Source organism: Anas acuta, chromosome 8 (assembly GCF_963932015.1).
Source record: "Anas acuta chromosome 8, bAnaAcu1.1, whole genome shotgun sequence".
NCBI classification, from domain to species: Eukaryota; Metazoa; Chordata; class Aves; order Anseriformes; family Anatidae; genus Anas; species Anas acuta.
Genome location: NC_088986.1, coordinates 16,703,790 through 16,730,756, shown reverse-complemented (window position 1 = coordinate 16,730,756; position 26,967 = coordinate 16,703,790). Strand labels below are relative to the sequence as shown.

At 42.4% G+C, this 26,967-nt stretch overlaps 1 protein-coding gene across 2 annotated transcripts in view; it reads right to left on the bottom strand.

Annotated features, from left to right (window-relative positions):
- RGL1 (ral guanine nucleotide dissociation stimulator like 1) overlaps positions 1 to 26,249 on the bottom strand; it is a 75,138-nt gene extending 48,889 nt beyond the window's left edge. Inside the window, exons 1-2 of one of the 2 annotated variants that reach the window (XM_068691107.1) lie at positions 26,045 to 26,249; positions 25,142 to 25,252 (exon numbers count right to left, since the gene is read on the bottom strand). In XM_068691107.1, the coding sequence (XP_068547208.1) occupies positions 25,142 to 25,252; positions 26,045 to 26,071 (138 nt within the window). In that variant the 5' untranslated portion in view covers positions 26,072 to 26,249. Of the gene's footprint in view, positions 1 to 25,141; positions 25,253 to 26,044 lie in introns of those variants that run through there. The other variant, XM_068691108.1, reaches the window with a different exon arrangement.
- Between the last annotated feature and the right edge of the window lie 718 nt (positions 26,250 to 26,967).

The window sequence follows — 26,967 nt, the reverse complement described above, 5'->3', positions numbered from 1 at the left end:
AGCCTGTCTATTTCACATTAATAGCACTAACTTCCATTGTTTTTCAATTGTTTATCATAGATAACCCTTCTTCTCTTTGGCAATAGACATCCTTAATGAGGCTAAAGCTCTGCTGCTCCTGCACTAGGACATCTCATTGCCCAGCTTAGAAGGTCCAGCAACTTCTTGGTATAACATGAAAACACAACCTACTAAAACAGAGTAGAAAATGGAATCAAAAATGGGAATAATAGCTTCAGCATCTCGAAACACTATGGAAAATTATTTATTTCTAGCAGTACCCCACAATTTCCCAGACCTTCTAGCAAGGAATGGTTCCAGGCACTAGGTTTTAGTAAAGAGTGCCTGTGTGTGTGTAGGAAGCAGTGGACAATACAGGAGCATCTTGTAGGACCAAGCCAGCAGGACCTCTCAGCAGAGCGTAAAGGCCATTGGTTCAGCTGGCAAGCTGAGGCCCCAGGAAAGGCAACCGTATCCCAGCAGTAAGGCGGCACCACTTCACAGAGGGTCTGTGCCACCAAACAAAGCTGTGCCAGGACCCCTCTTCTGCCCACCTGCTGCCATGCTTTTGAGCTGGTTTTCATGCAGCCACGCAATGAACTGGGCTACAAAAGTGTTCCAGCTAAAGCTGAGCCCTTCATGGCACTTGGTGGGGTCAAGTGTAACCCAGCCCAGTTGCCCAAGCTTTTTCACCCATGGCCGCAGGATCACATAGGCCAGCAGAGTGACAAGGAGCTTGGGTTCAAGGAGTAAGACAATTCCTGGAAGCACTGCAGTTTTACCTCTGTAACAACGGACTGCGAAATCACAGACTGTAACAGTCTTGCGTCATGAACTGATTCCTGCGTTTTATAACTAGACAGGGCAATGTACAGGCCTGCTGCACCAAAACCCACAGCCATGTCAACGCAGCCCCACAGGGAACGACCAAAACTACACCAGAGTAACTTGCAAAATTCTGTTCCACAGGTTCTGTGGCTGTTTTAAAGGTATAACACCTTACATATCTCATTTAAAGGTGTGTATATTATTATATCTAACCCCACCGTTACAGAAACACCTCAGAGGATATATTGTTACTATCACTATACACTTCCATGCAAATTTCCACTAAGCAAAAATTGCTTAGAAAAAAATATATTGCTGACATTTCATTTTATGATTAAAGCATACTTTTGAAAGTAACTAGTTACACAACATAACCTCTTTCAAACAAAGAAGAAAGCCTGCACCACAGCACTTAGGCATTAGTCTTTCACCCAGCAGATTTCTCCAGTCCATGACAGGCTGAACCAAGGCAGTCATCTCCTCCCCTCTCATTCACTGATGCGAAGGACAAGCAAGGACAGAATCTGCTTCCAAGATTGATACATGCTCCTTTAAATTCTCCTTTAACTGCAACACTGCAACTTTCCCAAGACATCATGTTAGGAGAAGCTTGTTATTTCTTTTACATACATACATATATACACACACAAAACAACAAAACACCCTCCAAATTCTAAAAATCTAAAACTAAGTTTGTCAGCAAGACACAAAACTGCTAGAAATCATTTTCAGACGCTTTTAGGGATTGTTTGTATTTGTATTACTTTAGTAAGCTTGCCTGTAAGTTTAAAAGGAAAAAGGACTTGGCAGACTTTCAGAATAAGACATTGTGGGCTGAGCTAGCATGCTAACAGGAAACTGCTCAGTCTGGATTTAATCAAGAGGCCATCTCTTCACTGACATAAGCAGGCTACCCGAAGGCAAGAGTTTTTGTGTTTGCTTTTGCACTGACTGCCTGCTCAGAGGCATACTGTAACTATTGCTATTAAAAGATTTTCCTAAAGCCCTTTGCAAGTTTTGACAGTGGCAAACAGTGATCACTGTGATGTGGTACCACTTGAAGCCACCAGAAGGTTTGCTCTGTTTCCCTCTCCTTCCTTTTGTCTCCATCAACAACGCATCCAGCAGCCTAACACAGGTCCTAGACCCCAACATCTCACAGATTCAGCAAGTTTTCTTGGCTGAAAATCAACAAGAAAATATAAAATGCCACATATATATTTAAATAGTCTCACTTTGACTTTTCAAGCGAAGAATTACAGCCTCAATAATCTGCAAGAGTAGCTGATGAGCAGATAACTTCCCACCACATAGAGGACATCTTTCAAGAGCAAGCACAGAGAGGTTGAACTAAGGTATGTCCTTTCACCTCCTTATTCTTCAGACTGTGCAGGTACTGACCTAGCATCACTGCAATACCTCCACTGACCCTCTGCAACACTGTGCCTTCAGAAGGCTTTGAAGCTCTCTGCTAAGGGCACTGTCCTACAGCTGTAGGGCAGGAAACATTACGCGTGCTTACAGTTCCTGCTCAAACAGGAGAGCTCAGTGCAAACTGAAAGCCACTTCAGGCTAAAAAGGTCCTCCAAAGGCAGCTGCAGATGCCTGGTGCTGAAGGAGCTGCCTCTTGGTTCCAAGCTGGCCACAGTTCCAGCCCTGCCCTTGCCCCTTCAGGCTGGCTCCTGAACCCACCCTCAGTCCTACTCACCAAGGCTTTGTGAAGGTGCAGGGCAGCTGCCCACAGAGTTGCAGGATGAGGAAGAGATGCACAGCATCTTAACAGCCAACAGATGTGGTCTCTCTGTCACAGGCCCCAATACAGGGCTTGAGTAAGCAGGTCAGAGGTTGTGACATCCTGTAATCAACATGGCTAACAACCAGGTGTGTACAAACAAGGGCCCTTCCTGAACACAGTGACACACTGGGAGCAGCCTTTCCAACTGTCTCACTTTCCCGTCAGGCCTCCTTTGCAAGGACTGACTGTGATACACCAATTCCTTGCCATTTTGTCTACTGAGGGCAGAAAAATAAAGCAACACCTCCCCATGCCCCAAAGTCACCAGGTATTTCATTCAGCTTAACAGACAAAATGCAGCCCTTGGTGCCGCAGTCTCGTGTGTCAGAGGTACAGATGCTGTTAATCTCCAGTGGAATTATAAATTAAATTCCTCCAACTCCTCAATTAATAACATTTCCTGTCAATGGGAACAACAAGGTAAAGAACAGTTAAAAATCTGAACAGTGCAAAAATAAGCTGCAGCCCAAATAGACAGACTGCTAGTTATGATTTCAGAAGTGTCATTGGAAACAATCTCTTTTACCCCAAACCCACAATCTGCAGGTTTTTTCAACTCAAATGTTGTCTGCTACTATTCTGAAAGTGAGAATCATGGAATGAAATCAATGTAATCATTAAGCAGACTAAAAAAAAATACTGAAGAAAACAAATGGCATGAACAGTAAGTACATCAGATACCAAATGCTAGAGGTTTAGTCATTTAAAACATTACCACTTTACTAAAGACTTGCTTTATTTAAAAATTCTGCAAAAAAATCTGCAAAAATGATTTTCAAGAGCACATAACTAACTACTGCCTCCTAAATTCCATTTTTATTGATTTTGACAGATTTTTAAATGCCTTTGACTTCATATGAAGCATACAGCTTTTCCAGATGGGTAGTTTTCCATCCTAGTTAGTATTATTAACTTACTGGATAGACACCCTACACTGGACAAATAACTGCAGTTATTTGTATGTTAGGCAAAAATATGTCTCTAATCTAAAGAATGACTGTTTCATTTCAGTGTTTGCCTAAATATAAATCTTCTGAAACCTTCTGAAAGGAGGAAAAAAATGCTTTTTGTAATTTGAAACTTAATTTTTTTGATAATGCTTCTTACACACAGCCTAAGCCTACAATATCCATACTCATCCTTAATTTTTTTTTTTTTTTTAATCATGGAATGATTAAGCTTCAGAAGTTCCAGAACTACAATCATCCACACCACCAGTTTGACAGCAGAAAATACTGAGGCATCCTTCATTTAACAGGCAATCACACATTACTTAGCTAGAACAGATTTGTTTGAAGAACAACCATATTCCTTGGCCAAAAAGTCCCACAGAACTTAAGCAGCAATAAGGCTTCAAGATGCTATGCAGAACTTCTGTTCACTTTGGCCAAGTATTTTCATAAAAGACAACTTCAAAGATATTACTAACTTATTTGAACTTATTTGGTGCTAATGAACTTTAATGGAAGCTGCTCCCCTGAAAAGGAAGGAAGCCAGACTCTCCCACGTGTGCATTGAGATAAAATCCACAGCAGCTGACAATCATGCTGAACTGACTCAAACCTGCGCACATTATGCTTACTGCCCCTGTCCAGACCACATGATCATTAACAAAAAACTATGAAAAATGGTATTTTTGCACTAACAATACCATGTAGCAGTGTGCATTACAAAGATCAGTGACCGGACTACAGTTATCAAATGAGGCCTGAGGCTTCACGCACTGTCAGGATAGGCCCCTGGGTGTAACATCTGTGCTTCCTCCTGCAACCAGTTCTGTGGGTCGGGCAGTACGTAGGAGCCTTGCATCCCACCACTGTCCTCTTTGCCCTTGGCCTCTGCACTGCAGAACCATCAGCCTGGAAAATAGCTCACATGAGATAAGACTCTGAATTTGAAGCTGAATTTCCACTCTAGGATACCACGGCTGGGAATGCAGGAGTGGGGAGGCCAGAGGTAGGATCTCCTGCAGCCTGCAGGCTCCAGGCAGCACGGTGCTTTCCTTTGCAAGAGTGGCTGCTTTTACCATGCCGCACAGTTGGAAATAAAATGAATGCAGAGCTCCCTCCCTTTGCTAACTCCCATTTCCTCATTCTAGATGCCACTGAAAATCAGAATTGTGTGTGTTGACTGCACCAAACTCAGAAGCCAAAATAACTTCGAGCTCTTTCCGATGATCTGACAGCTAGGGGTATTCCTGGATTTCCAAAGCTCCACCCTTTTCCCTTCCTTTCTTACCACATAAATAACCTTTCTTGGCAGCAACCCCAAGTTTCCAGGACCAATTAATTCCATGATCATTGTTCAAAAGGCATTCTCATTTTCTCATATCCTTAAAGCTCAGAGTCTGGCACGTATCTGTCTGAAGATCTGGCAAACAGTAACAAAAGCTGTGGGTCATATTCAGAGGTTAAAAAAAAAAAAGCCTTACACAAATGCTGTTGCTCAGTTAGAACCCTTTCACTCAAGCACCTTGCGGCTACTTAAAGCCACTCAGGGGAAAATAATAAATGACGTGCATACCAAGGCACTGAGCAGTGCTTCTCACACCTTCTGAAGTTATGCAAATTTAGACTAATTTGGTTATCAAGAATGATGCAGAACTAGCTCTAAATAAATCAAAGCAAAAGTACAGAAACCTAATTTACATATCACCTCTTGCTGCATGCATATAAAGGAATTTAAGCGAGCCCATAAAGCAGTTGAATCTTCAAAGAGATCTGTATTAAAATGGTATTGTCCAACAACAGCATAAAAAATATCTCTGCCAAGGGAAGATAAGAATTCCTCCTCTCGATTTGGTCCACTTCTTAGAGGTGCTTACACAAAGGAATGTGGCTTCATTATTCAGTGAGAATCAAGTCCTCTGACAGGTTCACTACATAGTACACATGCTTTTTAAAGAGTTTAAAAATTGGCCCAATAGCGTAGAATCCCAGTCCTCATCTCCAGCTATCTTGTATGCTTTACACACTCACCTTCTCACTGCTTCCTACACTCACAAAACTCCTTCTCATTCTGGCTCTCAGCCACCTTGCCAAGCCTTTTAACAAAATCAAGACAAGCCCTCCCACCCTCGTATCTGTCTTCATTGAGTTAAATGAACCTGACATATCAGACTAGTTCAAACTCTTTATTTTTATTTATTTTTCCTTCTTTTGACACATTTCACAGACCTGCAGTTCGCCACAGTCAGGTTCTCTCAAAATATGTTAGAATGCACAAGTATTCCTTGTGATGGTTTTGATTGGACATAGAAGTTGAGCAAGTTCCTACTTTAAAATAGGAAACCAAGAAAAAGAAACCAGTAAGTCAGGTAAGCACTCTTAGTCACGTGCGTTTCATACTGTTTGAGATGTAGCTGTCATCAAGTGACATTTGCTAGAAATATTTTTCTAACCCAACAAACAAATCTCTCCCATATTATGAGGAGCATTTCTTCTATATAACCTGGCATCCTCCTCTCCTCAGTGCATAGGAACACCAAAATGTCCAGTCACCAAATTGAGCAATAAATACTAGAAATAATGGATGGCTAAGTGAATAGGGCACCAGAACAAAGGCGAGGAAATAGGATTTATTCCTCATTTTGGCAGTAAACTTGGGCCATTCTGTAAAATATTTTTACTTCTGTAGATGAAGGAAATGCTACATAGTGTATCCACAAAGGAAAAACTCTGCACAGTCTTTGGACTTGTGTAAAACTGTCAGAACTAATAAAAGTTTTCACAGGCATGGGTTATAGGGAGTCCATGAGAGAGGGAAACAGGCAGCTGGGGCAGTTCCTCTGTGCCCCAGGAGCAGTAAGTATTTTTTCTGCTAACATCCTGTCTTCATCCTCTTCCTCCCCTTCCCTCTCCACACACACTGCTCCCAATCTGTCCTGGAAGTCTATAGGTGCAAAGCCTGCTTACAGATGCCAGGCTGAGTTGCTTACCAGTGTGCATAAAAGAGAAAGGAAGGGATGTTGAGCAGGGAAAAAAAAAGTACAAGAGGTGGCAGCCAACTCAGATACTTCACCTGGCTCTGACTCGGAAATGGCTACCAGTAATCCTGACTACAGATTGCAGTGCCAGGGACACCGTGCCTTCCACCTCAGGGGTGCTGGTACCTGCCAGACACTGCAGTGCTTCCAGCCACAGATGGGCACATCAACACTGACCTGCTCTGGGACGTATTTTGAAGCCCGCGGGTGGCACACTCTGCGGAGCTAAGCAGTATCAGTTCTATGCAGAGGCCACACAACCGGTGTAGAAGACCACCAATCCCACCTCACGCTGTTGCAGTGAGTAGATGGCAGAAGCTAGAAACAACAACTGGAAATGTGACAGACCATACGCTCAGCTCAGCTCAACTCAATTCCAGCTCACTTCTTCGTAAGGTTTCCTTGAGAGCAAACTGACTCCTACTGTAAGGAAAACTACTCCCCAGTAGCTCCTCAGCTATTTTCCTGGCTTTGGAGGAATCTCCTGCCAGTGCCATGCAATGCCAGTCGGTCTGGATCTTAATGTAGGGCTGAGACACCCAAGTGCTCAATCAAAGAGACCTTTGTAAGGCTGTAACTTTTGCACTGTTACAGAGGGATTGCAGAATACCATCCCAAGCCGGCAACTAAGGGCACAGCAAGCAGACCAGTACAAACCCAGGTATGGACAAACACTTTGAAAAAAGAACACTGTAAAAAAAATTGCAATGCTTCTATCAAACTACATGACACACCGATACGCATTATAAGCTGTCAGGTCAGACACATGTTGCGGTGTGTGGCAAGGACAGTCATTTCTTAGTGGGTAAATCTCCTACAGAGGAGCTAAATAAACTCTGAAATGTCGTTTCAAAGCTCATCTAGTCCAACTGCAAAAGTGTTGCATAAATGGCTACGAACCACTATGTCAACTTCCCCACTCTAAGAGCATTTCTAACAACCATGTACAGATGATAACCCACCTTTAATTTAACAAGTCTAGCAGCTTAGGCTGAATTTCCGAGCTAAAAGCTAAAGTCCCTTGTGGTTCTTCCAGGACTTCTTTCGTATGCAAATATTAAGAATTTCGTATGTGGCAGGCTGCATAAACTAGAAGTCAGGTCGCATTATTCAGTGACATGCCACAACAACATGGCCTCTACACAAAATACTTTCTGCTAGTTTAAACTAATCTAGATTTAAAAGGCCTACACCATTGGATCTTTTTCCCCATACCACCCACACCAACACCCTTCCTTTTATATATAGAAATAAAAGGTACTGCTGCTAACATCATCTTCCAAGCCCGTAACTAGCTGATAGCCTGCCTCAAGATTGAGAGCTTTGTGTGCCCTTCCAGTCTGTGCACATAACTCTGTCTCCACAAACTTGGCTCCTGGTCTTGTCCAGCTCAGTGCCTGTGCTCTACTGTGTAAGCGCACTGTCAAAGCCGTGTCCCCTCCCAGGTCCCCACTTCCCTATTTTAATGTTTTATGACCCCTGACTACTTTGGCACAAGGCTAGGCAGCACAGTATTATTTCCAGTACAACTGCATTTTGACGCCACTTAATGTTGCTACAGTCAGCCCAAGTACATCACCACCAACATCAACTGAAAATTCTCAATTATCCCCTTATTTATACACTGCCTGGATGTTAAAGATGACAACAACTTTAAATTTACCCTAAGAAAATCTATTATACAAATTCTGTTTGTGAAATACTTGTCAGTGAAGTAATTTGCCGCAATTCTTTCATGCTGTGATTTTTTTTAATAAACACCAAATATAGCAAAGGGAAGTAATGTTTCACGTTGCTGCTTACACAGTCAGACATTTAATATGGCAAAAGTCACGTCATTTGATGAAAACTACAGGTCAACATGAAAAAAACTGAATTTTGACTACTCAGAAATGTAAAGCTCATTTTTCATCAGTGCCTACATTGTTGGTAGTCAGACTGTGATGCTTTTCCTGTGAAAAGTCGCACCATTTTTTTCTCATCCAGGAATGTAATTTAATTTAATTGTGGAGCTCATCATTGCTTTCTGCTGACTCAGTAGAAACAAAGAAAGTCTTGTATGAGACAGCAGGCAACACTACTGAACTCAAAATGGATTTAAGGATGCCAGAAGTAATAATTCTGTTGCATAATAACATGAATACACATTACATAACCCCAAATGGTTTTATTCATCCTGATTGTATCATTGGCTTTCCTTTCACACTATAAAGCTTGCTCAAACAGTATGCAGAAATTAAAATTATACTGACTCGGGAAATAAATGTGAACTGCTACTGCACTCAGTGTAAAAAATAAGGCTAGAGTGATAGATTTTAACAGTATGATGGAAAATAAAACTCTAGGTGTGGGGAGATTAAGTGCATTCTGACAGAGGAGAAAGCATTTAGCAGAAGAGTGATTCAGATTTTAAAATAAATTGAACTGGAAGCAGACAGTATTTTTGTGGAAGAAAAAAAAAATCAAGGAAATGTTGTTACATGTTTCAGAATAATTACTATGTGCAATCTCGATTACTAAGCTTTTTTAATATTTTAAAACAGGAATAGGTAAGTAGTAAACCATTTTTTATGGCCACAGCATGAATACATACCTAAACTGTATTACAAATTTCATTTCAATGGCTGTGCTTTTTACTACCCTTTGTTTTGAAACTAAGGGATCTCTTCAGGGTGGGGCCTGAGTAGAAAAAGCAGTAATAGTAAGATAACATTACCTAATACTGAAAGTTACTAGCTTCAACTTTTATTGAAGTACTAACAGAGCCCAAAAATATTAGTTCAATCAGTAGTTCAGGCCAAACTGCATTTTTACTACATTATCTAGATATCCCAGGGGATGTGATTATGGAGTCTGTTAAGCTTCTTCTTTTGCACGCACACATTTATGAGTACTCATATGTATTTGTACCACACCTGTGACAGCAACATCCTTGTGCCACTTCTATAGCTCTATTCTCTATGACAAATTGTGCACTTTGTAGGTAAACAGCATAAGCTTACGGTGAAGAAGCATATTATGCATAAATGACTGCATTCTTGTAGCTACAACATCTGCCTCTTAACCCACCTCATCTGACATAGCAGGAGGCAGCACCGGTTGCGTGAGCTGGCGCAGAACCTGCTGCAGCCGTTTGTACTTTGTTTGTAGAATGCTGCTGCAACGGACACAAACCAACACACGCACATAATTATGTGGAAGTATTGAGTCAGAACCAAATAAGCATAGCTTACAAGTAAAGGAGAAAGAGCAAGCAAAAACAGCAGGCTGTAAGATAAAACAGAAGTCCCCCACATTATTGTCTGTCTTTTGTGTGTGTGTGTTGTTCAATTACGCATCAGGAGTTAATAGCACCTCTCTCTTCTTCTCTGTCCTATTCTAACTCTACGACCACCTCAAGTTTTCTGAACAAGACTATTTTTCCATGAAGAAGAATGCAAGCTTCGTGGTTCAAGTAAGTGTGCAAGAGTTCAATTATGTTTCATCTGCTACATGGAGCAGCCAGCAGGCTGATCGCGCAGCCAGAATCAATCTGTGGCACTCAACAGGAGAAATGCAGAAGTGTTAGAGCTGACCTCCAAATGAAATACATTGATGTTACTTATGAAACATTTCCAGCAGCACAACAGTGGCTGCCATGTCAAAATGTAAGTCACCATTCCTGCCCTAAAGGGACTCAACTGTAAAAAATACAAAGTGCACTGCAGGCAAAGCCAGAGATTACTACAAACCAACCAAACGGAAAAAAAATAAGGATGTGTACATATATCTTCCTAATCATTTTCTTGTTCTGTTTGCTTGTAATGTATGAGCTGGCTTCCAAACACACCTCAGGAGCATTTGGTTAAGTAATCTCTTTTGCACTGAAGACTATGGTTAATCCCGAAGGGTGCAGTGCCTTGCTACTTGCATCCAACACCACTGAAGCTTTGAAATGTTACCAACCTCATCTAGTGAATTCAATCCACATGAGTACTGTAAACAGCTGAAGGACATTCTGCACTTAAAGATTTGAGTCAAAACAGTAACTCAGTGTGATTCAATGCACACAAGCCAAGATGTGGGGCATAAACTGTTTTCCCCTGTGTCTAGGGGTAAATAACCCCTTCCACCACTCTTTAATATGGGATGGTCTATTTCTACTTTGGGATATATAGATACTTGGAAGTTTAACCCAATGACTTCTTAAGCATCAGAAGAAGAAGCCTGAGCTAATACATAACATATACAACAGGTCTCCAGTTTGAAGCTATGACAATTTGACCATGTCACAACACATTCAGCCCTTCCTATTGTTTAACCATTCCAAGGCCTTTGAATAGAAAATGCCACTTTATAATAAAAATTATGTTGTTCTACTTGCACAAAGACTCCGTGGACTCCCCAAAAAAAGAAGGAAACAGCTATTAACTGGGATAAAGCTCGAACCTCTGCAAGGAACAAGGCAACTATAAAAAGCAGCTGAAGGGGTGGGAGGGGAAAGGAAAATAATCCTTTAAATTGCTTTCAGAACAAAAAAGGGGGGAAGAACATAAGAGGAAAACAAATGAAAGAACAGAATATAATAACAGGATCACTCAGACAAAGCAGTTTAAGTGCCTACACCTTATTAGCGTTATTGCCGCCCGTGGCAGCGTTGCCAGCTGCAGCCCATGGGCACAAGCTGGGGACCCGTGCAGCACGGAAAGCTTCTGCAAACAGCAACAAGCTGCCCACCCCTTCACGTGCCGCGCTGCTGGGGTCCTGCGGGAAGGCTTCAGGGAGAAGGAGAAGCACTGGGGGCTCAGCCACCGCCCCTTGTCTGCACAGGAAGGTCCGAGAAGTCAGGCCTCCGATCTGTAGGCAGCAGAGTACATGTACAGCTCTCCAAATTTCAAGGGAAAAGCAGCACAGCAGGGTCAGAGCGCACATCAGGAGGACCATGCAGGGCTACGGACTCTGGACCTGCAGGATCTTTTTAAATCCACTATCACACTTGTATTAGGTATGGTGCAGATAACTTACTAATAATTAATGTGCTCAATATAATAGGCAGCAGTAAGTTCATTCTGTAACGATTTCTTGTTACTCTTAAGTAATGGGAGCCAAGTGAAGCAACAGCAGCACCGGGAACACCACGAATTTCACTGGTGTTTGAAGAACACAACAATTTCTGCACTAATGCAGGGCTCAGCTACACAAAGAAGGTTGCAAAAATCCAGACACAAGCTGGTATTTGGACATAAGCTGGTGGCAAACAGGAACAAGTCAAAACTCCATCAGGCTGCAACCCAGTAGTGTGACAGAGGAAAAGGCTGGAAACTGCTACCATACAGAGGGGCAGAAAGCTTCACACCTAAGGTGGAGGCTGCCAGGTTTTGTTTTGGTTGCCAGAGCTGTCTAAGGGCAGCTACACTCCGATGGGCAACAGATGGCTTGTGCAACTAAACAGAGAGAGAAACGTAAGAAGCCAGCAAAAAAAGTCTGTTGAAAGTACTACCCTCAAAGGTCACGCTGTGACACCCAGATCAGAGAATAGATCTGAAGCACTGGAGTAGGCAGAACATTAAATCTTTCAGCACAACACTTGGAAGCAGCAACAAAAAGCAAACAATTCTGCAAAGTATAAATAAAGGGTACTGAACTAAGTGAGGGACATTATTCTTCCACTGCATAAAAGGTCTGATGAGACCACATGTAAAGTACTATGCTCTGTTCTGGCTGCCTTATTTTTAATAGCTTAATACCTTATTTTTAAGGCAGCTATTATGAAGTTGAATGGGGTAAAGCAAAGGGCAACCCACATGATTCCTACCTTCACAGAGTTTAAAACGCTGAGGATGCGGACATTTGTTTTATGCACACAAAAAAAGGCAGGATCTGAGCACCCAAAGTTCTTGTTGACCAGAACGAAATTGTAGGAGTGCTGGAAAACAGGCACAGATTATGTTGCAATATGGCCCTGACATCTTCTCTTCTGGACATTAAAGTTCTCATGATTCTTTTTATGAGTGCCTGTGTTCAATTTTATTCTGCCTTGTTAAATATTTGCTGCAAACAAATTGAAAACAGAACTTTATAAAAAGCAACACATAATAATTATCATTTTAAACTAGAGTATATTTCTTCTGACAACGGCCAATGCTACAGAGAAAGGTAAAGAAATAACACCTACAACATAAAGAACAACCAATCTAAAAGGAAACACTCTGCTCAACTGCTGGAAGTGTTTGTTTTAAACCTAAAACACAACAAATTACTTGTCTTCTATTTTAAATTTCATGCAGTATTCATGTATTTGTTCTCATTATTTACGTAAATGTCAAACCTTTCTGAATGGCCTTTCCAGGCCACTGGACTCGGTTACTACCAGCAGTGTCCTTCAGGTTAATTACATACAATTAAAAGGAAGTTTCTTCTTCCCCCTCGTTTTCAGCACACTGCTTTTCTATCCCACCAAACACTCCTTGGAGATGAAGCATTCCTACTCCACTCACTATTTGAAATGTCTTTGCTATATCCTCCTATTCATTTCCAGTATCAAGTCCCAAGCCTGTAAACATTTAACAAACACACTTACTGTTAAACCTGCATGTCAGCCTGAGTTGCACCAAGACTCAAATTTAACAGCCCTCACCTTCCCAGTGTCTCCAAATGCCTCCAGTCGTGTCCCATCTGTGGATCCCTTTTCTATTTCCCACAGCTTAGAGATAAGGGAACAAGAATAAAGGACAGCAGAGATACTACTGTAATCTCTCCAGCAGTAATTTCTAAGCTCCACTCCATTCCCTCCTTGCCTGCTACAGCCAAAGATCTGAGGTTGCTTTCACAGCTGGTGGTGGGCGAACGCTTCCACAGATCTCTGGACTCTCAAAGGGCCAGGTCTTCTGCCCAAGTGGTTCTAATTAATTCCCTTCTGGGCATGAATTGTTTCAGTGTGCTGCTGTGCGTCGTTAGCCAGCTGCTCCTTGCTGCATATATGCCACATGTGGAGAAGACATCCAACTGATAAAGCTACGAAGCCACTAAATAAATATTACCATGCAACTTTGACAGTTAATGCTTCAAACTCTTCAACCTTTAAAAAAAACTTTTAAAAGTTTTAAGTCAGATCATCCCAGCAATGCTTTTTTTCTCCTCTTTTCCCCGCCTCCCAAAATAAAGGAGAACCATACCACATCCAAACAACAGCACTGCTGCTGAGTTGTACGCCCCACCCAGACGCATAGTTCTGTACTGTGTTACGCTGCAACATACTTCACATTGCCTGTCTGGTGAAAATCTGTGGCTGTGCTTTGAAAGTCATTTGGGTGAAAGATGCTGTAAGAATGCAGCATTATCATTTCATGAGGATACGTTTTTACTTTCCTTCTGGTGAATTATCAGTGGCATGGTACTGAACTCCAAAGCAGCTGTGTTCAGGTACTAGCATGAATTCATTTTGGTCTAAAACAGAATGATTTCCATAAAAAGAAATCCACTCACACTTCAAGAAAATTCTTATTCCAGGTGTAAAAACCTGGAAAAAAGATAACAGACTTTATATTTCAGCCCTAAATGTAGTGCTACCTGTTGGCGCAGCACTTATGGAAAACTACAGGTCACATCTCAAGAGCTCATATGGCCACTTGAGCGTGAAAAAAAAATGAATTTTGGTGAGAATCAAGGCAGAAGTTGTGGTAGAATGCAGGTGAGAATACTGACAGCTCCCTGGAGATAACTGCCGTTCAACCACTGGATCCTTTACGGATGAGGTCTAGACGCATCCATGATTAGTGTACAGAAAAACTTGTAAGTGGCACGTATGGAAGTACTGTTCCATCATACAAAGAACAGCCTGGCCAACATCCACTGGGCAAGAGCAGCTTTACTGCTGGCTGAGCAACTCACAAAGGATGTACGTCTTGCACTGAATGGTATATTCTATTTTTCTGGTGTAAACAAACCACAACACCAAAATTTATGCATAAAGATGTTTTACAAGCTCCGATACTATCTTGCTGGGGTAATAAACAACACTAAGAAATCACACTTATTTTGCCTCTGGTCTGCAAGATAGCATACACCAGCTGCACAAAGCCCAGCAAGAATACAAATCCCACCACATCAGCATTCAGTTACCCATTTCCCCCCAGGTGAGCCCATTTTTCTTTTAGGAGCTAGGCCATGATTTGATTGCTTTGTGATCATTTCTGTACACAGCTGCACCCCCTTACAACACTGGCTACAGGAAGCAATATATTCAGAAAACAGATTCCTACAGCAGTAGTAAAAGATGCAAGTTCAAAGCATGCATACACACACTGTCACTTAACATATTTTTAATTAGCTTTACCACGGCTAAATTTAAATCCAAGCGTGACTAACATGCTTGCAATGCTTCAGCCTGTTTCTTAAATGAAAACATCAAAACCCAAACTGTAAAACTAATGGTTTCTCCAGGGCTATTCTCTTTACAGCATCTCAGTCCAGCTCATATGCTACTTCTCCCAGGCTTTCCAATGACACATAGCCACGTTCGTTGCCAACACTTCTTTAACTCAACAAGTGACCTAGATCTTCCAACATTCAGAAACAAAATGCCAATTTCTTTTCAGAGCAAGCCGATTTTTTGTTATTCCTTTCACTTATTTCTTCTTGGAGAAGCAAGGAAAGTAAAATTCAACGAAGTCAACAGCAGGACAGTTAAGATCCTATATTTAAGGGAGAATCTTTACCATCCAAGAAGCACAGTTTAAAAAGACATGGATCCTGGCTATCAAAGGAATTCCCAGTGGAGAGAAATAATAGTATGGGGCGTTGTTACATTCTACATGTCACAGTAAACTGAAACATGCCAAAAGCAAATTTTCATACATAAGCAGACTGGCTGAAAGATTTCCAAAATGCAGTCACACACAATCAGTGCAAAAGAGCCAGAACAGTGCAGTCTACAGCAACATCTGCTCTTCTGAGACCTCCCTTACCTCTCATTATTCCACTTAATAGAACAATCATTAGCAGGAGATGCACTCTGCACAGCCCTGTAGGAAGAGAGGCTTCTTGTGTGCCCCTCCCTAGTTCTCTGTGGCCAAGCAAGTGTCCCGTAGCCTCACTCAGTGTTAATAACATGCAAGATTAAAGCACTGCAAGCCTGTCACCCTTTGACAGTTTGGAATGTGAGGTTTTAAACTCAACCGAGAGCATGACATCATGCTGTAAAGCTAGTTACCCTTCTAATTCATGCATCTTGTATTTGGGACTGGGAAACTAAAAGATGGTAATTTTTGAGACTTCAATTTTAAAACTCATAAACAGCTCAAGTTTCATTTTCAATTGTCTGTTCCAAAGACAGCACCTATTACCCAGCTGATGACTGCATCTAAGAATGCTACCTGGAATATCCCTACAGCACAGAAGTGTGACCAAACCAGGAATTAAAGAATGAAAAATCTGTAAGCAGTCATTAATAAGGGCCATGATGCTATGGTATGATTATGCCCACAACAGAAGGAAAGGGCAGGAGGAAAGAGCCTACTCAGAACCAAAAAGCAAGCTGAAGAAGATTCCAGGGTTTTCTTTTGAAAACTATGTAGCTGTCTACAGGTAAAATCACTTGATTCTGAAGTCTACTATATGTCTTCCCCATGGGTCTCCAGCAGTTGGCAGGTATCTTACACCACAAAATCACCATGAGTAGTGCCCATTTTTCTTCATTCACCATCTCCAAGATAGTTCCTCAGAATACAGCATTTGGAGTGGGACAATAGAGCAATCTGGTTTCTGCAGGGTGCCTGTCAGCTCCTTGGGAACTGCTCTTCTGCCTCCACGAAGCATGTGGCCAGAACTGAACCTTGGCCTTGGTCTGGGTAGTCAGGACAGGCTGCAGAAACCTGGTTCCAAAGAGTCAGATTTAGCCAAAAGGGACCAACATATGCTATAAATCAAGAGACAAAACACCAAGCTGCAGCAAGGACAAAGATCGGTAAGTCCTTGCCTACTGGCTGCGCAGGAAACTACACATGACAAGAACATCTGGGACCTGAGGGTCCAGATAAAAAGAATAAAAAGAGATTAAAAAAAAAATATATATATAAAAAGAAATCACTGAGCTGGCTCAGAAGGGCATACAGGATGGCAGGAGCGGGCTTAGAGAAAATGTTAGGCTTTGCATGTTCCTAAAACGTTGATGGTTCAAGGCACCATTTAAATTGCAACCTGTATTTAGGAGGTCAGTGTTGGAAAGAAAAGAAATCCAAGCTAAAAGTTCTGACATAGCCTTCTCTTTGACTTGAAAAATATGCCCTAGGTCCTAACTGGGAAACATATTACTTAGAAGTTCTTGAACTAACTTTTTGACTGAACTCTCCAAAAGCAGCTTCCTGCCAATATATGTGACTGCAGAGGTGTTTAGAAGCCAAACATGTGGTCATATGCAGTGTGCTACATGAGACAATTATGCAAAAGTCAGTTTTGAAACAACATGCAGTTCTCAGAAAAGGTTATTATCCAATACTGTCAGTGCAAAAAAAAAAAAACATTAAAATATTTAGTGATAGAATCGGTACTTCTCACCTCTTCCCTGTCTCAGAATTGTGAAAGCATTTAAAGCATCCTTTCACAGAAGTTCATTTGTAGTTTTTGAAGAACATGTTCAGCTGTACACCCAATGCTATAGCATTAAAGACACCTTGAGATGTAATCTTTTGAATCAATCTCTGACTGAATAAACCCCAGAGCCAGAACTCCAGCTGTGGCCAAAAAAAAGTAAGCAGAAAAATAAATAAATAAATATATAAATAAATGCATATCTAAAGTCTGCTCTAGAAATATAACGAAGGGCTACCTAAATCAGGTGGCACTGGTATGAGGAAGCTTCTTATTTCACCATTATCCGGATATTTAAGACACAAAAGAAGAGCAGTCTGCGGCATCCATTAGCACAGCAAGTAACTTAAGACTTGAGGACTGGCTCACAAAGCTCGGCAGCCATTTAAGATGTGGAGATACAGGCTCTGTATGGCTCCTCCAGCACAGGAGGCTCAAGGGAACTCCAGTTCCTGGCTGCATTTCCTGTGACCTGCCCCAGTAAAAACTCCAGAGGCAGAGTGCAGGTCTCCTCCTCTCTCCTTCCCCGGTAACACACTCCGGCAGGAAAAACACTTGCAAGCATTGGGGAGCCCCTCCTATCCCAAACTCATTCCTCTCTGCTCCCCTCAGATTCCTTGAGTGCTGGCACAGTTCGCCCACCCCTCCCTAACCTCTGGAAGGGTGAGATAAAGCACTCCAGCTGCCTGACAGGGAGGTCTACAAAAGTGAGTTCCCAGGACTTCAAAAACTGGTTGTTTTCATTTTGTAATCTTGTCCATCTGCCCATGCCGCACCCACGCCTTTCACCGCTCATTTTCTGCAGCAGTGCATCCACTCTATGCTTCTTATGCCATCAATCCCACTCCTGCAGTTCCACACCAGTATTTTCCAACATTTTCTATCATCCCTCTCATACTTTTCTGCCTCTGCTTCTTCATATTCTGCTTGCCAAAGTACATTCAGACATCTGCACCAACAAGGCACTCTCCATCCATTCCACTGCTGTCCCCTCCTGCCTTCCCCACCAGTACTCCTCTCACACTGCTTCCAGAACAACCTCAAAAGTAAAATTGTGTTGGTGTTTTGTAAACGTAAAACCGCCTCTTCTCATCTCAGTCTCTCCAGCACCAGGACAGCCTAGCACCACTGCCTGCTGTGAATTAAGAAAGGCTTTACAACCCTGGCTTTTCTTCACCAGCCTGAATAAGACAACGGGGGACTTCTACCACAAGGCAGATGTACCAGTTTTTCTCCTCTGCAGTCTCTCTTCTCTGGACTCTCCTCTAGCCTTCATCTTCTACACATAACCTGGATCTCCTTTCTTCCCTTTTCTTGAACTCCCACACTTTTGCCCCCAAAATTTCCATAGCAATGATCTACCATAATCTTCCCCTTAGCTGCACACCTTCTTGTTCTTACATTTCCCCTTGGAAACATACAATTGGAGGATGTCGTGTTCTTCTGCTACCAAAGGAAATTACCTTATAATCCTTTTCACCAACTAATCCAAATCCAATGTCAATGCTGCTGGGTTCTTTACTTCCTTCACTCTTCCTGGAGTGCCACTCCACTATCTCATTGCTATGATGAATTGAAACTTTCTTCTAATTTCTAGCAAGGTCTATGCCAGTGTAAATTTATACCTGGTGTGAATGGTTCTTTTCCCTCCCTTGTGCTTATTTCATGATTTTTTATAGGTATTAATCACTGTCTTCATTTTGTTAATCTAACAATGCTGTACTGCTCAGATAATAATCAGACACATTTATCATTTTCTTGATGATCTCAAAAGTTCTCTACTGTCTCCCAGTTTAAATCAACTTTTCTTGAAAACAACCTGAATTATACAGTGACCCATAACACCATACAAAGGGGCTTACATTTCCCATCTCTACTGGCAATAATCTAAACCATTTAAGCATCTCATTTGCCTTTTCTGTTTCACATTATGCTGGCGGGTCATATGTCCTTTGATTAAAACACCCCAAGTTGGAAGGGATAAAAAACAAGAAAAGAATCAGCCTATAACAGAAGTTCTTTGAATTCTTTCACAAATATGCCTTTGCATTCTGTGCTGCTTAATCTCAACCCACTTCTGTTGCACTAATCCCAAATGTCAGCCTTGTAGGATATTTCCATCCTCCAGGTGTTTTCTTCCTCTGCCAGACCACCAGATTTCATCAGCATGCTTCTGCTTTCATGTCACTGACCTTAATGAACACACACCAGCTCGGTCACAGGACTGACTCGCAGAACTCCCGTAGGCACCTGTCTCCAGACCAACAGTTCCTCTTTCAGCTTGAGCTGCAACACCTCCTCTTCAACAGCTCCTTTACTGACCTTATAATTCCTTAGTCTCTCCTGAGACTTTTTTTTGAGCCATTTCAATACTAGATTTTCAAACAAAAAACAGATTAAACCCAGAACCTTTTCTGAATCCAGAAGATCAGTTATGTTTGTGAGACAAATATCTTCTGCCTACCCATCACATCTCCCCCATCCCACCCCAAATACAGCTACCACATTTCCTATTCTCCAATCGTACAATGTTATTATATTGACTTGACAAATGAATTCAAACTCCTGACTGCTCAGCTATTATTTTGTGTGTCAGTTCCTTTCTAGTTCTGGGCTGGAAACCAGAAGCTGCCCAGTGCAGGCATATCAAGCTCTTAGGCAAAGAGAAAACTTAAAGACATGTGAAAGGCTCGTGTGCCATCATTACCATCAACCTTTGGGTTCACCTTTGGCATACTTGCAAAAAAAAAAAAAAAAAAATAGTTTTTTGAGTTATATGTAGATTAAGTGTAATTCCTATCTCATTCTCTCTGTGAAGATGACTTTTGTTATTGCTCCTGGTTTTATATGCCTGACAAACCCTTGACTGTTTGTTTTCATTTGCCTTGCAAGGCTTGACTTTGGCAACTCTGATTTTAACCCTTAGATAACACTTTCTCAGCTTATGAGCTTTTCTCAGTTTGTCCAAACCTAATTCCTTAAAAAAAAAAAATTAAAAAAACTTTTGGATGATTATTTTTACATATTTCTCTGAAAGGCTTCCCCCTGCCATTGAAACTCGAAGTCAGCGTAGCATTTGCAATTTTGCCTGTCAAACTTCCAAGCTCACACATTCAGTTCCCTGAACTTCCTACCTGATTTCTCTGAATACTTCCCCTACTTTCTAAGCATGCCACTGCAAAACCAAGCATCTCATAGACCTACCTCCTCTACTTACCTTCCTATTGAATCTAAGAATTACCTGAAAACTGATGTAAGGTAAGCCCTTTGACACAGCATCATCTCTTACTGGATCACTCATATTTCATGAAGGAATCAGGTAGCAATAATATGTACTGCTTTGGTTCAATTCTTGTCAGGTTCATCCACTGAGGTAGCCTTAAATCACCCTGTCTTTGTTATTTACATAGTCATTCATTTTCTTCCTGCCTTACTGTCCTACATCATTAATTCCTTTCTCTTTCCATCACTGTAGGTCCATCCTGCTCTCATTTAGCCCTGGTGCATCTTCAGTGTGTGCATCCCCTGGCCTCTGGCACTAACAAAACCATCAGGCCTATTATCTTCACTAGAAAAGCCTTTTTTCCTCTCCCTTTTCTTCAATTTTGTCCAATCCATAGTTGAGCAACTTCAATATTTCAATCTCATCTGCAGTGCCTGCAGTCCTGGCCCCTCAAATTCTCCAGCCCTTGTTACTCTTTGCAAAGGACCACTTGAACAACTCCCATGTCTGCCGTGTGAAAAGCATGGAAGTTTCTTGCCTGTGCTCCTCCTCTGATCCTGTCACTTTTCTGACAGATCCCATCCCACTCCCTTGTACCTCTCTCTCTCATAACTTTTGCCTCCTGTATTCCCTCCCCCTCCTCTTCCAGTCCAAATCTCTTACAGACTCTCACCTCTTAAAAATTCCCTCACTCTCTTCACTTACTTCTTTCCCTGCTGCTTTTTCCTTTCTTTTCAACTCCCTGTTTACATTTCTGTTTGTGATTTACAGGAACTCGTTGACTGGAGTTCACCTCTTCCAACACCATTCATAGTCAGCATACTGCACTTGGCAACAGAAATTCAGGTGTTCAGCAGCTGATCTACTTTTAGACCACTATAGAGCCAGGGCTCTGATCAGTAGAGCCACTGCTCTACTCCTCTTATCTGCTTCTGGCTACGGTATGACTCACCTGGTCTCTGAGACTTGTTTCACAGGTACATCGCTGCCAGTTCAAGATCAAATAGCCCCACACAATCTGAAACTTTTCACCTGTCTTTTCTGCTTTGTTGCCTTTTCTTCACGGACAAGAGCACCATTCTGTTTGACACGCACAGTGCCAGCCTCCCTGTGAGCTGTCTTCACAACCTCAGACATAAGCCGGATCTCATGCTTTGGGTTCTTTCTGTGTCATGGTTTTAAAATACAACCTTCTCTTTCTAGCCATATCATTAAGATTCTTTACTGCACTCTCAAACCTTCTAATCCAGTTACTGATACTCCTTATTCTCTAGTCTGATGTAATCCCATTCAAAACAATGCTGAATGTCAACTCAAAAGGCTGCTGCAGAAAGCATTCGCATCCTGCCCTGACCATGCCGTCCACCTATGTAACTCTCTACTTCCCCTTCTCTTCCCTTTCCTCTTCTACTTCCTTCTCTTGCACACACACACACAAAAAATCAATCTGATTGCACAGCCTTCATGCACTGCTCCCAAGCTCCACGCCATCTTGCTGAAGACCCTGCCTCCTACCACAGGTCTATTCTGGAGACACCTACACCCACTTCATTTTCAAAAAACTGTCCTTGTCCTTTCTCTTGTTGAACTTTTCATGCTTGGGAGGGATTCTCTTTAAACATATCCACATTTGGCTTTGGAAATTTTCTTATGGCTCTGTGTTGCCTTGATGTTTACAAATAACTTGAAAAACCATCAGACTGCTGGGAAATTCATAGCTCTGCCTTGGATACCAACCAGCAGATGACATAACATATGTGTACAGACAAGCCTCATTTGATACTTACTAAGTAAGTTCTTTTGGGTCAGGTTAGCACTTTTGGGCAGCATCTATCACAGCCCTGAGCTATTACTAGGGCTTCCAATCTCTTTTAATACTGTAGTGCCTAAAATCCTAACCTTCACTAACTGTTTAGTGACTCGGTATTTAGTGACAGAAATAGTAGTTATTGGCATCCTTTGATGTCTAATATTAAATTTAAAGCTAAGAAATGTGGTGTTTATACAAAAGCTTCACAGTGTTAAAAGTCATGGAACTGCTGATGACTGTGTAAATTGCAAGCTGTTCATTTCCTCTATTTATTGATTATAGAAGTTTGAATAGACATTTTTGCATTTAAATATGCAAGTGTTCACAGCACTTAAACTGTAACCTTATGCTTGGCTTTTAAGCGGACTGTTCCCTCGAAATAGGGCCTGTCTTTCAAGAACCCTGGATGGTTTGTTAGGATGGAAAATTTTAGAAGTTTATTAGACCTCTTGAAACATAAGAAATTTAGGGTCACTCACTTACCGGAACCTCTACAAGAATGTATTTATGGAAGATTTCAAGACTTTATGCGATTAAAGATTGGAAATAAGCACCAACACGCTTGGAACAAATCAAGCCTTTTATATTCCCTATATTCCCAATTCTATATTCCCAACACTTGTATGAAATTTTCAGACATGTAAGGTAATTTACCATCTAATGCTTTTCAGCTGAAAACTCTCCCAAGCACTTTACAAATGCAGCACCACTAAGATCAATCCACTCTGGAATCACTAGATCAAACCCCTGCTCTGATACCACACAATATTTAATATCTGCACGCAACACTGACGTTTCTGAAGAACTTCAGCTTTTCAAGTCACAGGACACTTGACCTGCTACGGTAAACCACCAGAACCTCAGTGACTTAAGAAGGTCAAACTAAGTAGGCCTTTGCAGGATACAAACTGACACTAAGTCACTGTTTTTTAAAATTAATCCACCTATACACATAATCAGTAACAGAGTTACTATATTCACTACCATTAAGGCTCCATACTTGATGATCTACAAATACACTATTCCCATATTCTTCAGCTGACCTTGAATCTTCAACCTTAGCTTGACTTACAGCAACATCAAAAAGGACCAGCATTGATACATACAACAGCTTTTTAATTTAGTGCTATGAATTCCAAACCATTGAAAAAAATTAACATCATAAAACCCTGTAAGCTCCAGATTAAAAAAATAAATAAAAAAAATCACCTGATGACAATTATAAGAGAGACAATTATGCTTTTCAAGGGAAAACTGCTGGAGGCAGGAAAGCCTATTCATAAATAACGTTCTGGGTTATAGGCTATTTATTGACCTCAGGATCACAGTAAAGCCATTAATAAAACAAGATCACAAAAATAGCTTAAAATATTTTATGTTCTGAAGAGCTTAGGAGAAACAAAAAGCCCATATGTTTAAAAATATTTTTAAATAATGAGCATGAGATTATTGCTCATGAAAGACGCCAGCTTAGAAGCTGAAGTCACCCATTTATGCCCAGAACAGGTGCAGACTTCTGGCACACTGCCCATTTCCCACAAAGGGGGCTCAATTCTGACCTGAAGAACCTAGCATTACACACAGAAAGTCAAAAGTCATCTCTGTGACCTTGCAGTCCCTTGTCCACTTAGTAAGATAAGTATCATCAGCTGTGTTGGTCTGAGGAACACATACACACTCTCACTTTGTGACTATGACCAAGACTTCACAACCTCCTGCCACACAGAAGGAACACCATCTCTGAAACAGGAAAAAATACTATTTTTCTAAAGTATGCTTACGAGACACAAGTTTACTCACAATGTCTCCGATTCTTTCAAAACCACTAGCTGGAAAATTTACAGGACTTAAAAAATACTTTCTAATATTTTCCCCCACCTCCTGGTAAAAACAGAAGGCAGAGATGGGGAATCTGCCACTCAAAGGAAGCAGATTTGAAATTATCTGTTCTGATTAGAACTCTGTGTACTCCTTGCAAACATGGAAAAGGGAAATTCTAAGCACTATCTGTATGCGGGACAAAATCTGCTTATCTTTCTTGACCATGGTTTCAGCATTTCTGTATCACTTTATGTCATGGAACTTCACAGGGAAACTATTTGATATAAATCTCTGGGTAGTTTTAAAAGTCTTTACAATACCAACCTGGATGCTAGCACAAATCAAGCTCTTACGTTACTGCCTTTGACCCTGATGAAAATCTATTAACATAAAAGAGCACCAAAGTTACAGCCACCTCTTGATGATCTGGCTCGAACTGCCACAGCCGCACTGATTCCAATGAAGTGAGGCCAGGAACTTGGCCTGACAAGGGGAAGGCACTCAGCAGCGTGCCATGTTAATTGCATGTAAGTTTATTTCGCTCTCTACAAAACCTTTGTGCTTTAAAATATACCTTTGAAAACCAGCACATATCTGTACTTCTTGCAGAAATGCTGACCAGTAAAAGGAAATACAAACATCTCATCTGCCTGAAGAGGCAACACTGAAATAAGACCAAAACACACATTCACTTAAGTTTTGAAGAAGTTTCTGCTAATTTTTGAGAGACTCTCATTATTTAAAATACCATGACTGTTTGGGGTACTCAAACCGGATTCCTAGCAGCAGAAATAAGCTACAGCCCACTATGAAATAACTGTTAAGACCAAGCCATAAGCTAATATCCTTGTTTCTGCATTAAGTATCATCTGATTCACGGTCACAACTGGTCAAATCGTTTTTATACACATTAGTAAAAAAGGAAAAGCCAACACGAGAGAGTTTCTTCAGATAACCCCGACGGACAACTTCATCAGTGTTGTTTTTCATTTTAAATGCTGAGAACAGTCAGTGCAAAAAGTTAAAATCACAGCAATTCATGTGGAATTCAGCTCCCTGGAGCAGGCTCCAAAGTCCACGACGCCAAAATGCCACTGCGCCAGCATTACTTACCCCTAGCCATCTTGCTCCTTTGTTGGCAGCCTGCTGAATCTGCACTCTTTTCAGGGTGACATGGTAAACAGCTCCCTCTTCTACTTCTTCACCCCAGTCCTGAATTGAGCTCTGCCAGAAAAAGAAAAAAGGGAGTGAGAGAGAGAAAGGAAGGTTTTCTCCTCTTCTGCTAACCACAATCTATACCAGGTGCTCCGTTGCTTCACACAGAGCTCAGAGCAGAAGACAGGCTGCACAAAGTACGTACAACAATCGAAGCAGCACAGGATACTTTTAGACTGAGGGAACGCTGGAGATATTCTTGGCAGGCTGTCCTTTCCTGTGGTATCAAGATACCCTGACTTTCCATTTAGCTATTTTTCCTAGACTAGCACATATTTTAAATAGTTGTACAAAGTCTTTTCTAAGGAAATAGTTTGGTTTTGATTAGCAGTCTCTCTTCCCTCTCCCTCCCACCCCCTCTTTTCTAAAGCAATTAATCTCTTTGGCCTCTCATTTATGGCAGAAATTGCGCTTTTTAAAACTGTTGAATTACTTACGCAGACAGCCTTTAAACTTTGAAGCTAACAAGCACCTAAAATACAGCAACCCTTTATTCCTTCTGACAGGAGAGATCCAAAGCGCCCGCGGTTTCCTTTCCCAAAACCTATTATTTCAAGCTACAAAAACTTTACGGAGTCGAGGCTTTAAAACTTGCAATAAATAAATAAATAAATATTAAAAAAAAAAAAAGCCCAACGTCTTCCAAAGTTTACCATGCGCTGGGCTGACGGCTCGCCTCCCGGGCTCCCAGCCGTACAAAGGGGCCGCGCAGCGGCCGCTCCCTCCCGGCCCCGCTCCCCCGAGCCCCGCCGCCCCCGCCTGACAGCGGCGCCCCGCGGGGGGTGAAGGACTCCCGGTTACCATTTTAGCTCTCCACAGAAATCTCATTCTCAGTTTCTCGCCGGGCGCCTCGACGGGGCATGCTGCTGCTGCTGCTGCTGCTGCTACCGCCGCTGCCGCCGGGCGCCAACCCCGCTCCGCCCTGTCAGCGGCCGCCGCCGCCGCGGGCCGGGCCGAGCCGTGCGGCCCCTCGGCTCCGCGGCGCGGGAGGGAGGGAGGCAGGGAGGCGGCAGCGCCAGGCCCCGCCTCAGCCCAGCCCGGCCCGGCCCCGCCGAGGGGCTTCCTGTTTATGGCGGGCAGCCACGGCCCGAAAGTTGAGGCCGCTTCGCGTTCCCGGGCCGGGAGCCGCGTCCGAAGCGAGCGGGGCGGCCGCTGCCCGCCCGTCGCCGCCTGACAGGAACGGCCCGGGGCGGGGGGCACGGGGCGGCAGCCGGGGGACCAAGAGGGCTGAGGTCCGGCCCTGCCCATGCCTCAGTCCCCCGGGGGGATGTTGGAGCTGCTCGAGTGTTGCCCTCCACAGCCCTCAAGCCTGCAGCCGCTCCCCGCGACAGGGAGGCCGGGGGCCATGCAGGAGGGGTGTAACAGAAGCGCAATAAACTGCGGGGTCATGAGGAACACGGAGCAGATGAGGGCAGCGTGGTCAGCGATGTAGGGGAGCAGGGCTGAGCTCCTGTCTGGGGAGATGAGGTTGAGGGTGATGGAAAACAAGAAGGGGGAAAGAATTCCTACCCATTGGACCTGTACGTCAGGAAGCAAATCCTGACTCTTTGCACCTGTCTCACCTTAAAAAAAAAATAAAAACAAACCAAAATCAAACAAAAACCTTTTCCTACTGCTGCAAAGTAATAACACAGTAGCAGCCTCTCCTCGTTGCTCAGCCATGAGGCCTGCTATCACAGCAAGCCACGGCCCTCTGAGAGGCTGCTGGCTGGACCTTCTCCAGG